At 50.6% G+C, this 11,380-nt stretch overlaps 2 protein-coding genes across 2 annotated transcripts; one reads left to right on the top strand and one right to left on the bottom strand.

Moving 5' to 3' along the window:
* The first annotated feature begins 2,970 nt into the window (after window positions 1-2,970).
* LOC110592001 (60S ribosomal protein L34-like) lies at window positions 2,971-3,342 on the top strand. Its single transcript, XM_044913625.1, has one exon. The coding sequence runs from the start codon at window positions 2,971-2,973 to the stop codon at window positions 3,340-3,342; it is 372 nt and encodes a 123-aa protein (XP_044769560.1).
* A 4,056-nt stretch (window positions 3,343-7,398) lies between these two features.
* INHA (inhibin subunit alpha) lies at window positions 7,399-10,333 on the bottom strand. The gene is made up of 2 exons (XM_021703157.1): window positions 10,060-10,333; window positions 7,399-8,395 (listed from the first exon to the last, which is right to left on the bottom strand). Exons 1-2 carry the CDS (start codon window positions 10,331-10,333, stop codon window positions 7,563-7,565), a joined length of 1,107 nt encoding a protein of 368 aa, XP_021558832.1. The 3' UTR covers window positions 7,399-7,562.
* Between the last annotated feature and the right edge of the window lie 1,047 nt (window positions 10,334-11,380).

Raw genomic sequence — 11,380 nt, 5'->3', positions numbered from 1 at the left:
TTTTAAATATCTAGTCAACCCAATTTGTTACGTGCTTAGTGTTAATGTAACAACATTTATTTGCAGAAAAATGAACAAACCACCGTTTTGATGAATGCATTTGGTAGAATTTGCACTAAAATTTCTTGGTGCTTCATTGATCAGTAGCTAGTAAGAAATCTTTTAATGAAATTAAGTTGAAAGTTTTTCTGTGATATATACCAAAAAGTATCTGTATTCTGATTTTGAAATAGTTTGATCATATAATAATTATTTCTCCCATTTAGATTTTTTAAAAAGATTTTATTTATTATTTAATTGAGAGAGAGAGAGCATGAGCAGGGGGAGCTGCAGGCAGAGGGAGAAGCAGACTCCCTGCTAAGCAGGGAGCCCAACAGGGGATTCAGTCCCAGGACCCTGAGATCATGACCTGAGCAGAAGGCAGACGCTCAACCAACTGAGCCACCCAGGCACCCCTTCTATTTAGATTTTATGTATCCTTTTTACTTATCAATTTAGCTACAATACTAGTATCAAAAAATACAATTTGGCGTTGTATTTTATAGAGCTGTGACCATCATAAACCAGAAATAAAAGGACATAAATGTCAGTAGTCCTTGAGGATATGTGATAAATATTGATACTTTATTTTTACTTTATTTTTATTTATTTATGTTTTAAGGTTTTATTTTTACTTTTGTTTTTTTTAAAGATGTATTTATTTTAGAGAGAGAGAGACAGAGCCCGCACGCGTGAGCAGAGGGAGGGGCAGAGGGAGAGGGAGACAAGCAGAAACCCCCATGGAGTGGGGAACCCGACAGGCATCTCAATCCCAGGACCCTGAGATCACGACCTGACCCTTGCTCAGCAGGGAGCCTGCTTTTCCTTCTCCCTCTGCCTGCCGCTCCCCCTGCTTAATGCTCTCTCTCTCTCTCTGACAAATAAATAAGTAAAATCTTAAAAAATCAAATCAAATCAAGGTGACGGTGGGGGGGGCCGCATTTTTTTCAGTAGGCTCTAGGGAAGAATCACTTCCTTACCTTTCCAGCTTCAAGAGCCTGCCTGCATTTCTTGGCTCATAGCCCCCTTTTTGCACCTTTCCGGCCCTTCCTCCATAATCCCATCTCTCTGCAACAGCCAGGGAAGGTTCTCTGTTTTTATGGATTCATGTGATTAGATTGGCCCACTGGATAGTCCAAGATTATCTCTCCATCTTAAAGTCTGTAGGAACCTCAATCATACCTGCAAAGTCGAGTGGCCTTTGCCACGTTAATTAACACATCGCAGCTTCCTTCTGGTAGCTCCAGGAGAAAACCTGTCCTTTGCCTCTTCCAATTTGCAAAGGATGCTGGCATCCCCTTGGCTCAAGGCCATATCACAGCAGTCTCTGCTTCTGGCCTTACATCTTCTACAGTTTTGATTCTTTTGCCTGCCTCTTACACGGATCCTTGTGATCACATTTTTTAAATAGTTATTTATTTATTTTAGAGAGGGTTAGAGGGCCAGAAGGAGAGAGAGACTCCCCGCTGATCAAGGAGCCCGATGTGGAGCTTGATCTCACAACCCTGAGATCATGACCTGAGCGGAAATCAAGAGTCTGACCCTCAACCAACTGAGCCACCCAGGTGCCCCTCCTTGTGATTACATGTAGCTTACCTAGATGATCCAGAATAATCTCCTCATCTTAAAAAGCTTGACTTCATCATATCTGCAAAGTCCCTTTTATCATATAAGGTAACCTATTCACATATTTGGGGGCTAGGACATGAACATTTTTGGAGGGTCATTATTCTGCCTACCATAGCCTACCTTTACCCCCAAAGTTCGCATCCAACCCATATAAACGCACCCCATCCAAAGGTGCTCAAAAGCCTCAACCCATGACAGCATCAACTCAAATTCCAAAATTTTATCAGAATCTCACCATCTCAAAAGTCCCAAATCTCATTATTTAAATTATTTAAAGTTTGGGTGAGGACTTGGGTATGATTCCTAGGGCACAATTGCTCTCCATCTGGGCACCTGTGAACCTACAAAACAAGTTCTCGGCTGCCAGATATAATAGTAAGACAGTCCTGGAATAATAGTTAGAGACGTTCCCATTCAAAAAGCAGAAAATGGAATGAACGAAGGAGCCACCACTGTCCCAAGCAATGTAGAAACACAGCCAGGCAGCTAGTCTCTGCCCCTCCCCTCTGCTTGTGCCCTTTTGCTTGTGCACGCTCTCTCTCTCAAATAAATAAATCAAATCTTTTTTTAAAAATGACAGAAACAAAGAAATTGCCATCTTCACAAGTGTCCTGGGGCTAGAGTGTCTTCCTTTAAAAAAAAAAAGATTTTATTTATTTATTTGACAGAGAGAGACACAGAGAGAGAGGGAACACAAGCAGGGGGAGTGGGAGAGGGAGAAGCAGGCTCCCCGTGGAGCAGGGAGCCCAATGCGGGGCTCGATCCCAGGCCCCTGGGATCATGACCTGAGCCGAAGGCAGACGCTTAACCAACTGAGCCACCCACGTGCCCCTAGAATGGCTTCCTTATCAATGGACACAGTTTCATCTCCTCAGCAGGGCATATTTGAAGAACAGTGGAGAGGAGGGTCCACGTGGCCATGTAGCATTGCGGTGGATGCGCACACTCTGGAACCAGACTTCCGGAGTCCCTATCCTGGCTCTACCACTTATTAGGGATGTGACTCTGGGTAAATTATTTAATCTCTCTGTACCTCAGTTTTCTCATCTGTGCAATGGGTGTGATATCAGTGCATGTCTCATAGAATGGTTATGAGGATTGCATGAGCTTTTACTTGTAACGTGCCTGGCCCATAGTAAGTTCTATATATGTGTTTGTTTGTTATATAAATACTTAAGTTAACAAAAGAAGATTATTTGGCATGGGGAGTGTGATTTCTAAGAAAAAAAAAGCTAATGGTAGGACTGGAAATAAAATCAAAGAAAGCGCTCTTCCAGGGACGGCGTCTATCAGGCATTCAGAATGGTCCAGCATTTGACCTACCATCTTAGGCTGTCCTACAATACAGCCTTTAACAAAACTAGGCTGTCCCAAACCCCCGGTAATCGAATCGCTTACCTTTATACCAAGAAGGTTGGGAAAGCACCAAAATCTGCATGTGGCGTGTGCCCAGGCCGACTTCGAGGAGTTCGTGCTGCGAGACCTAAAGTCCTTAGGAGGTTGTCCAAAACGAAAAAACACGTCAGCAGGGCCTATGGTGGTTCCATGTGTGCTAAGTGTGTTCGTGACAGGATCAAGCGTGCTCTCCTTATTGAGGAGAAGAAAATTGTTGTGAAAGTGTTGAAAGCCCAAGCACAGAGTCAGAAAGCTAATAAAAAAAACGAAGTTTTTTGAGTAATAAAAAAAAATCAAAAGGCAAAAAAAAAAAAAAAATCAAAGAAAGCCCTCAGAACATAAAGGTAAAAGAGTTTCAGTACAATGCATAAGACATGATACCATCTGTGGGGGAAAAAGCTATTTCTACAAGGTATGTGTCTGTATGTAAACTCATAGAAATGTGTCTGGCAGGATACTTAGCTCCCTGGAGGGGACGGCCAAGGAGAACCTCAGAATTAATTTCCATATTTGAATCGTTACCATGAGAACATATCTGTGTGTTCTTTGTGAAACTTTTTTTTTTTTTTTTAAATCAACGTTAAAGAACAAAGCGCCCAGGAAGCAGCGAGGAAGACTAGCAGGCTCTGCCATCCGGGAGTGAAGGGAAGTCACAGAAGAGATGACATCAGAATTGGATCTTCAAGGAGGCGTTGCCTGAGGGAAAGAGATTGCTCCCGAAGGGGCAGCTGGAGAAGAAAATGACATGTTTGAAGAAGGATGGGAATTTGTCTGAGCAGAGTTCTGGTGTGTGTGGTTGGGCGGGGAGAGGAAGGGAGGGACAGGTCTGAGATCGGGCTGTGCGGATGCGTTTAGGGCCGCTTGTAAAGGGCTTCCATGCACACAGAGGGTGTTGAACTTTGTGGAGACAACTTTTTAAGCCGCTTCAGGGGCATGATCACAAAAGAAGTATCCTTGGGCAGCCAGGTGGCAAGTGGACCGGAGAGGTAGGGAACGGGTGCGTGGGGACTGGTTAAGGAGGCTGCCGCCCTGCCCCTCGAGAATTGCCCCGGAAGTGACACAAGAGCGTCTGTGTCCGGACGGAGAAAGGGCTTGATTTTAGAGAGAATTAGGAGGAGGCATCCACAGTACCTGCCTCTCAGCATCGACTCCCCGTTTTCGTGGTAACTGTATCCTGCTTTGAGGAATCACCTTTTTTTCACCTTTAGCCTTTGTGCTTTTGGCTCTGGGCTCCCAGGGTAAGACACAGGATATAAGTCATTAACGCATTCTGTGCCCTCAGCCACCTTTCCTGGAGGAGCACATGATCCCAAGCAGGACAATCAGGCCCACCAAGACCCATTCTGGGACATCCAGAAGCCAACTCCCTCCTGAGACCAGGTGTGAGATGATGGGGACTTGGAGCTGCTCAAGCCGCCATGTGCCCAAGGGAAGGCGAGTCTATAGCTGGATCTTGGCAGCATCTTTGGAGCCCCAGATCAAGCCAAACCTTAGCCAGCTGTGGCCACAGACTTCTCACAAGCCAATGATTTTTTAATTAAATTTAATTTAATTTGGTTTGAGGACGCCTGAGTGGCTCAGTTGGTTAAGTGTCTGCCTTCAGCTCGGGTCATGATCCTAGGGTCCTTGCTCAGCGGGGAACCTGCTTCTCCCTCTCCCTCTGCCTGCCGCTCCCCCTGCTTGTGCTCTCTCTCTCTCTCTTTCTCACTGACAAATAAATAAATAAATAAAATCTTTTTAAAAAGTTATTTTAGTTTTGTTTAAGTCAGTTTGAGTTGCATTTTCTGTTCAAACTGACTCAATTAAGAGCATTCAGTGTTTCTAATGATTAGCCCTGGGAACAAGGAGCATCTCTGAAATCTACTGCTCTTAGTCTCATGGTAAGAAATGAGGACAAAAAGATGTCCTTAGCCACTGTCAGACCCTCTTAGGGAGGGGAGGATGTGTCGTTCTGATTTGCTAAGTTAACAGAATGCAATAAGGCTTTAGAGATTCTGGAAGGGGTGGCCCAGACCAGTGTGACTCCCAGACTTTGGGATTTCACAGAATTCAGCAGCAAAATTACAAAGACAAATGTTAGGGTCCAAATTAGAATGCCAAGTGTTTTGTTTTGTTTTGTTTTTTTAAAGATTTTTTTTTTTTTTTAATTCATGAGAGACAGAGCGAGAGAGAAAGGCAGAGGGAGAAACAGGCTCCCAAGGAGCAGGGAGCCCGATGCGGGACTCGATCCCAGGACCCTGAGATCAAGACCTGAGCCGAAGGCAGACGCTTAACCATCTGAGCCACCCAGGCGCCCCGTGTTTTGTTTTGTTTTTAAAGAGAGAAAGAGAGCAGGGGAAGGGAGGGGCATGGGGAGGCGCAGAGGGAGAGGGAGAACAAGAGAATCTCAAGCAGACTCCCCATTGAACGTGGAGCCTGTCCCAGAGATCATGACCTGAGCCAAAACCAAGAGTCAGATGCCCAACCGACTGAGCCACCCAGGCGCCCCTAAAATTGCCAAGTTTTAATTTTGTTAAGTAATCATAAAAGAATATCATATCATAAAATATCATAAAAGAAATACTTTTAATCTCTTGCTTTCTCACACATACACACACAGAGAAAGGATAACTTTCAAATAAAGGCTATCCTTTTAAAATGAATACCTCTGGTGGCTTTGTGAAAGACTCACGTTGTACTCACGTTTCTCTCTCTGTCTCAAGTACGTGAAAACTTTTTACTAGCATTGCCTAGTGGAGAATCCTGTGCGCCTCGTTCGAGTCCCCACCCCTCAGATGTCATCCACATCCCTGGGACAGGGAAAGTCTGAACAACACAGGGTCCCAGACCTAGGAAGAGGATTGCAGATCCCAAGGAAAGGCCTCACTCAAGGCAGGGAGGATCTGGCAAGGGAAGCCAGACAGCGAGAGCATGAAGCTTGGAGAGACTTGAGGAAAATTTCCCCTTCCCACCACTGCCCGAGCCCAACCAGCCCTCTCGCCGCCAGTCCACTGCCTGAGTAGGGACCCCAGGAGCCCTGAGCACAGACAAGTTGCAGTGCTGAGTCTAGATGAAGGTGCTGGGAGAGACCAGAGCCTGTGAACAGACAGCAGGAGCAGCCTCGCTGGGGATTCAGCATCAACAGAGACTGGGGCCAGCTCCGGAGTGAGGAGGTGGGCTGCTCTCTTGTGCCCTGAGGAAGAATAGCTCTTTCAGCTCAGCTCAAAGAGGGGGAAGACATTAGCCTGAAGGTGAAGGGATGGGAGTCTCTCCCCTCCACAGCCCCTTCTTGGGGCAGGCACTTACCCACCCAGTGAAGCGGGGTTCATAGGAAGGAGGCTTTGACGAATCACTGTTAGCACGCATGTGCACTGTGGTTGTGCGGTCAATACCAGAAAGTGCTCCAGCTTTCGGTCGGAGGGATCTGAACATCCTCCCTTTAAAAGGAGACTGGATGGAAGCTACTGGCTGAGAGCCAGGACCCTGGGGTAGGACAGGTGGACAACCAGAGGGAGGGAGAAAGGGGAGAGTGAACAAAGCACAGAGGAAGGCCAGGGAAGCAAGGCCCAGATGAGGCAGGCAGGAATGGACTGATAGGAGACACAATGGGAAGAGAGAAAGACTCTTTGCACTGGGCTCTGGACTCTAAGCATGTGCACAAAGTGCATACACTAACACAAGAACTTGTTTCTCTAATAGTAGGCTCTGCTTTTCCACGCTTCTGACATTAAGGACTGAGTTAAGGAGTCAGTATAAAGATACACAGGGCACATTAAGGAAACCAAAGACTTTGAGAACCTGAATTCCAGAACGCCGGGCCTCAAGGAGTCTATGTCAGGAAGCAATGGTAGATTTAAAGGCATCCCGGGAGCCTCAGCAAGTTGAAATCCTCGGGTCTTCGTTCTCTCCCCTCTCTTGCCCTTGTAAATTTTCAGGCCCTGCCAACTCATCTGTCTTTGCCTTATTTCCCACTCAAGTTCCCGAGAAACCCAAGATCTAAGCTGCTCTGAACGTCTATCTCCAGTGGGTCCTTGAAAACCATCATCTCTGGCCAGTCTACAAATCCCCTGACCTTGAGCTAAGGGTCCATCAGCTTGGGCAGAGAATAGCAGGGGAGTGGCATGAGGTTCCAGCAGTCTCCAGAGTGGCCACCAAGAGCTCAGAACACTTTGTGTCTTCTCCCAAGTGTTGTGGCTTCCCCACCAGAGACATATCCAATCACAGCTCTGGAACCCCATGACTTTGAGGTCAAGTGAGGCTGTGCGACCTGAGATCCTACAATCCCATGCTCCTGGGACCTGCCCCCCACCATATCAGAGAAGCCAGAGAATGCATGCCAAGTCATATGCACTGTGTTGTTTATTGTCACATGTTACCCATGGGACAGGGGCGGGATGGGGAAGGGAGCCCTCAGGCAGAGAGGGATGGAAGGAGGGGGGAGTGGGAACCATCCATTTTCTGAACTCTGCCCTTTCTTCCAGCTGTTGACGGGTGCAGGCTTGGCCGCCAGCAGGACTCCCTCAGATACAAGCACAGTGTTGAGTGAGAAGGTTGGGCACTGTCTCATACTTGAAAGAGTAACCGCCATCTGAGGTGGTGCGGACACGTAGGGGCCTCATGGTCCCAGGGAGGGCAGCACAGCAGGGCTGGGCCCCTGGCACCAAAGAAAGGGGTTGGACAGGGGTAGGAGGAGCCCCGGGCCCCGGCAGGGGCAGGTCTGATGGGGCAGGCAGTCCACAGCCACCGTGACAATAGTGGAAGATGAAATTGGGAGGGTGCACAATCCACCGGTCCCAGCCCAGCTCCTGGAAGGAGATATTGAGGGCCGCTCTGTGACAGTCAGCATGGGCGGCGGGTTCCTCCGGAGGCCTCTGGAGCAGACGCAGCGCGGCCGGAGACCAAGGCCAGGGCAGCGGGGGAGTCGAGCGTCGGGCTCGCTCACCTCCGCTGGGTGGCCTGGCCCGGCTGTGGGCCACCAGGAAGGGTGTGGCCTCGGGCCGGGCTGAGCAGGAACAGAGAGGGCAGCGCAGCTGCAGGACCAGGACAGGGCTGGTCAGCAGAGGGAGTGCAGAGGGGGCCAGATGCAGCACCGCCCAGCGAGCGGGTGCCTGGCCCAACGACACGGGCACGGCCATGGGGACCCCTGATGACAGAGCCAGCAGGCTTAGCAGGGGCCCAGAGCTATTGGAGGCCGCTTCGCTCTGCCTGGCCAGGCCCGTGTGGAACCACAGGTGGGCTGAAGTCACTTGGCGGCCTCGCGTGTGCTGGGACGGCCGGAACACATATGTGAAGAGGCCGTCCTCGGCCTCCTGGGTCAGCTCTCTAGCAGCTGACTCAACCGCACAGCCAGCACCTGCAGGAGACACAGGGAAGGGAGAGGGCAGCCCTGACTGGCACAGCCTGGGACCTCTCGTCCTCCTCAGCGGCCGGGATGCGACGGCAGTTCATCAGCCAGCCACACCCTGAGCGCTGTCAGCCTCCTGAGAGAGCTGACAGAGGCTCTCCATTTGTTATTTCACCCTTAACGGACTTAAAAAATACAAGACGTTGCCAACTTCTCTCTGAAATGGTTTTACCGATTAATATTCCCATCAGCAATATATGTAACAGGCCCTGCCCACCCTCTACCTTCACCAACGCTTGGTATCGTTAGACCTAAATTTTTGTTCACCAGTAGCGTGAAATGGGATCTTGGATGACGGTACCTTGAATACACGGGCATTTGTTTTATTCCCCCATATTGCTTCAAAAAAATTTTTTTTAATATTTTATTTTTAAGGGGCGCCTGGGTGGCTCAGTCGTTAAGCGCCTGCCTTCGGCTCAGATCCTGGGATCGAGCCCCGCATCACGCTCCCTGCTCTGTGGGAAGCCTGCTTCTCCCTCTCCCACTCCCCCTGCTTGTGTTCCCTCTCTTGTTGTGTCTTTCTCTGTCAAACAAACAAATAAAATCTTTTTAAAAAAGAAAAGATTTTATTTTTAAGTAATCTCTGCACCCAAAGTGGGGCTCAAACTCACAACCCCGAGATCAAGAGTCACACGCTCTTGCGACTGAGCCAGCCAGGTGCTTTCTAAGAAAGGCAGTTGGCATCCCTTCACTAAACAATCATGACTAGGGGAAGGACTGCAGATTGGGACAATGCTGTCGCGTGGATTCTCTCATTATAAATTTCACAATTGATCTCTTTTTTTTTTAATTTTTTTTATTTATTTGACAGAGAGAGAGAGACAGCAAGAAAGGGAACACAAGCAGGGGGAGTGGGAGAGGGAGAAGTAGCTTCCCGCTGAGCAGGGAGCCTGATGCGGGGCTCGATCCCAGGACCCTGGGATCATGACCTGAGCTGAAGGCAGACACTTAACGACTGAGCCACCCAGGCGCCCCTCACCTCACGATTGATCTCTTTTGTGGATAAGGAAACAGGGTTACAAAGGGGAAGTGACATTTAACCACTAAGGGGCCAGGCTGGGATTTGGCCTGATCCCAAAGCCACACAAAATCACTGCGGCACAGGGAGGCAGGGGCTCCTCTCTGAGGGAAAGATGGGCCAGACTACAAGAATGTCCACCTGGAAGAGGGCTTTACTGGTTCAGTCAGTGGAACACGGGAACACACATAAGAAGATGAAAAGGGAATTCAAGAGAAAGTAGACTAATTTCCTGGAAAAGTTTCCCAACTAATCTTACCCCAGCATTTCTGTATCTTCTCAAGTCTCAGCTAACTGGGGCTAAAGAAACAAGGTTTGCAGCGGGGAGTGAGGCAGAGGAAGAAGGAAAGGTGGCAGAAAGAGGCCCAAGCCCAAATATCTCTTTCTAGAGACCCTTGGTGTCCCGAATGAATGTCCCCCAAATGACTCCTCTGAGCCTCGCTCCATTTCGCTTAATCCTGAGAGGTAGGCATCATTGACCATTTTCAGGTGCTGAGACAGAGACTCAAACCCAGATCTGCCTGGCTCCCGAGCCCATGCTATATGTACTGCACTGCTTCTCAAAGTCGCCCTGCTGGTGCCCCACGCTCATTACCTGTAGCCGGGAAAAGGATGGCCTGGGAGACATCCTCCTCCTCCCTGGGCTCAGAGCCCCTGCGCAGGAAGCCCCCCGGGGCATGTCTTCGGGGCAGTCGCCTGACTCCAGGATCCCCACCTTCCCCAGCCAGTGCCGGAGGCCCCAAAGCATCCAAGAACAGGGCCCTCACCTTGGCCAGGACAAGTGCCCGGTCCAGCTCTGGCCCGTGGCAGCCATGCCCACTCTTTGGGGACAGCAGCAAGAGGAGCAGGAGTGGTAGCTGGGACAGCATAGCTCACCTAGCCCTGCCAACGGTGAACCCGCACCCTGCCCTGTGCCCCTTCCGTCAGGGTCTGCCCCCCACCTCCCCACTCTGCCCTCCCCATCCCACCGCAAGTCCTCTTCTACCCTTCTCATCCTGGTCTCCCCAGTCCTTCCCACGCCCTGCAATCCAGAATGGCCCCTGCCCATGGCATTGAGACCTCCTATCTCTGACGCAGATGTCTGTGGCCCTGAGCCTTATCTCCCGCTCCTGCCAAGCATGTGGGGGAAGGGGCTGGTGAGGGTTTTCACCCTGAGTGACCTGACCCACACATACCACCCCTTCCCCGTACACACACACAGACACTCTCTCTCTCTCTCTCTCACACACACACACAGAGCCACATCCCAGCACCCAGGTGACATCCGGTGGGACAGGAGCCTGGGAGCTGGGGTCTGCCAGCTCCTAAAAGTGTTATTCGTAGAGGGAACAGAATGCGCCAGCCCCTCAGACCTTCTGGGGCCCCTTTCAACCAAGCAGCTGCTGGGCCAGTCATGGGGGGGAAGGGCTGAGGCTGGGGCTAGAACTGGGGCTAGGGTGGGAGGCAGGTGGTCCCGCCTGCTCTAAACTTAGCCTGGAGGAGCCAGTCTGGGCTCTTGTCCCTCCAGCTGTGTCATCAGAGAATATTTTTGGGATTGGCAGCTGCAGGCGCCTCTGCCACTCAGGCCCAAGCCTGGCCGGCGGTTGGGGACCTGGCGGCTGGAGGTGGGAGGGAGGAGGGGAAAGAGGCCCAGGCTGTGGGAGGGGGCTGGGAAGAGAGGCTCTCCGGAGCAGGAAGCCAGGCCGCGGGCAGAGGAGGCTGCGGGGCCCCTCGCTGCAAAGGCAAACAGGAAGGACTGCCCCCTGAGCTCCTCGGCTCGGGGCCCGGGAATCGCCGCCGCCGCAGAGCCGCAGCTCCGGGCCGAGGGTAAGGAGACGAACCGGGAGCGGGCGGCCGGGGGAACGGGGGAAGCTCCGCGGGTGCCCGCGCCCCGGCCCCAGCCGCGCCCCGCCTCGCGGGCTCCCGCCGCCGCCCCC

The sequence above is a fragment of the Neomonachus schauinslandi genome, chromosome 3, assembly GCF_002201575.2.
Source record: "Neomonachus schauinslandi chromosome 3, ASM220157v2, whole genome shotgun sequence".
Lineage (NCBI taxonomy): Eukaryota > Metazoa > Chordata > Mammalia > Carnivora > Phocidae > Neomonachus > Neomonachus schauinslandi.
This window is presented reverse-complemented; position numbering and strand designations above follow the sequence as displayed.

Excerpts from the sequence above, each read along its gene's own strand:
- LOC110592001 (XM_044913625.1), top strand. The coding sequence starts at position 2,971 with ATGGTCCAGCATTTGACCTACCATCTTAGGCTGTCCTACAATACAGCC.
- INHA (XM_021703157.1), bottom strand. The coding sequence starts at position 10,333 with ATGCTGTCCCAGCTACCACTCCTGCTCCTCTTGCTGCTGTCCCCAAAG. Across the intron at positions 8,396-10,059 it reads CATCCTTTTCCCGGCTACAG|GTGCTGGCTGTGCGGTTGAG; the intron begins GTAATGAGCGTG and ends TGTCTCCTGCAG.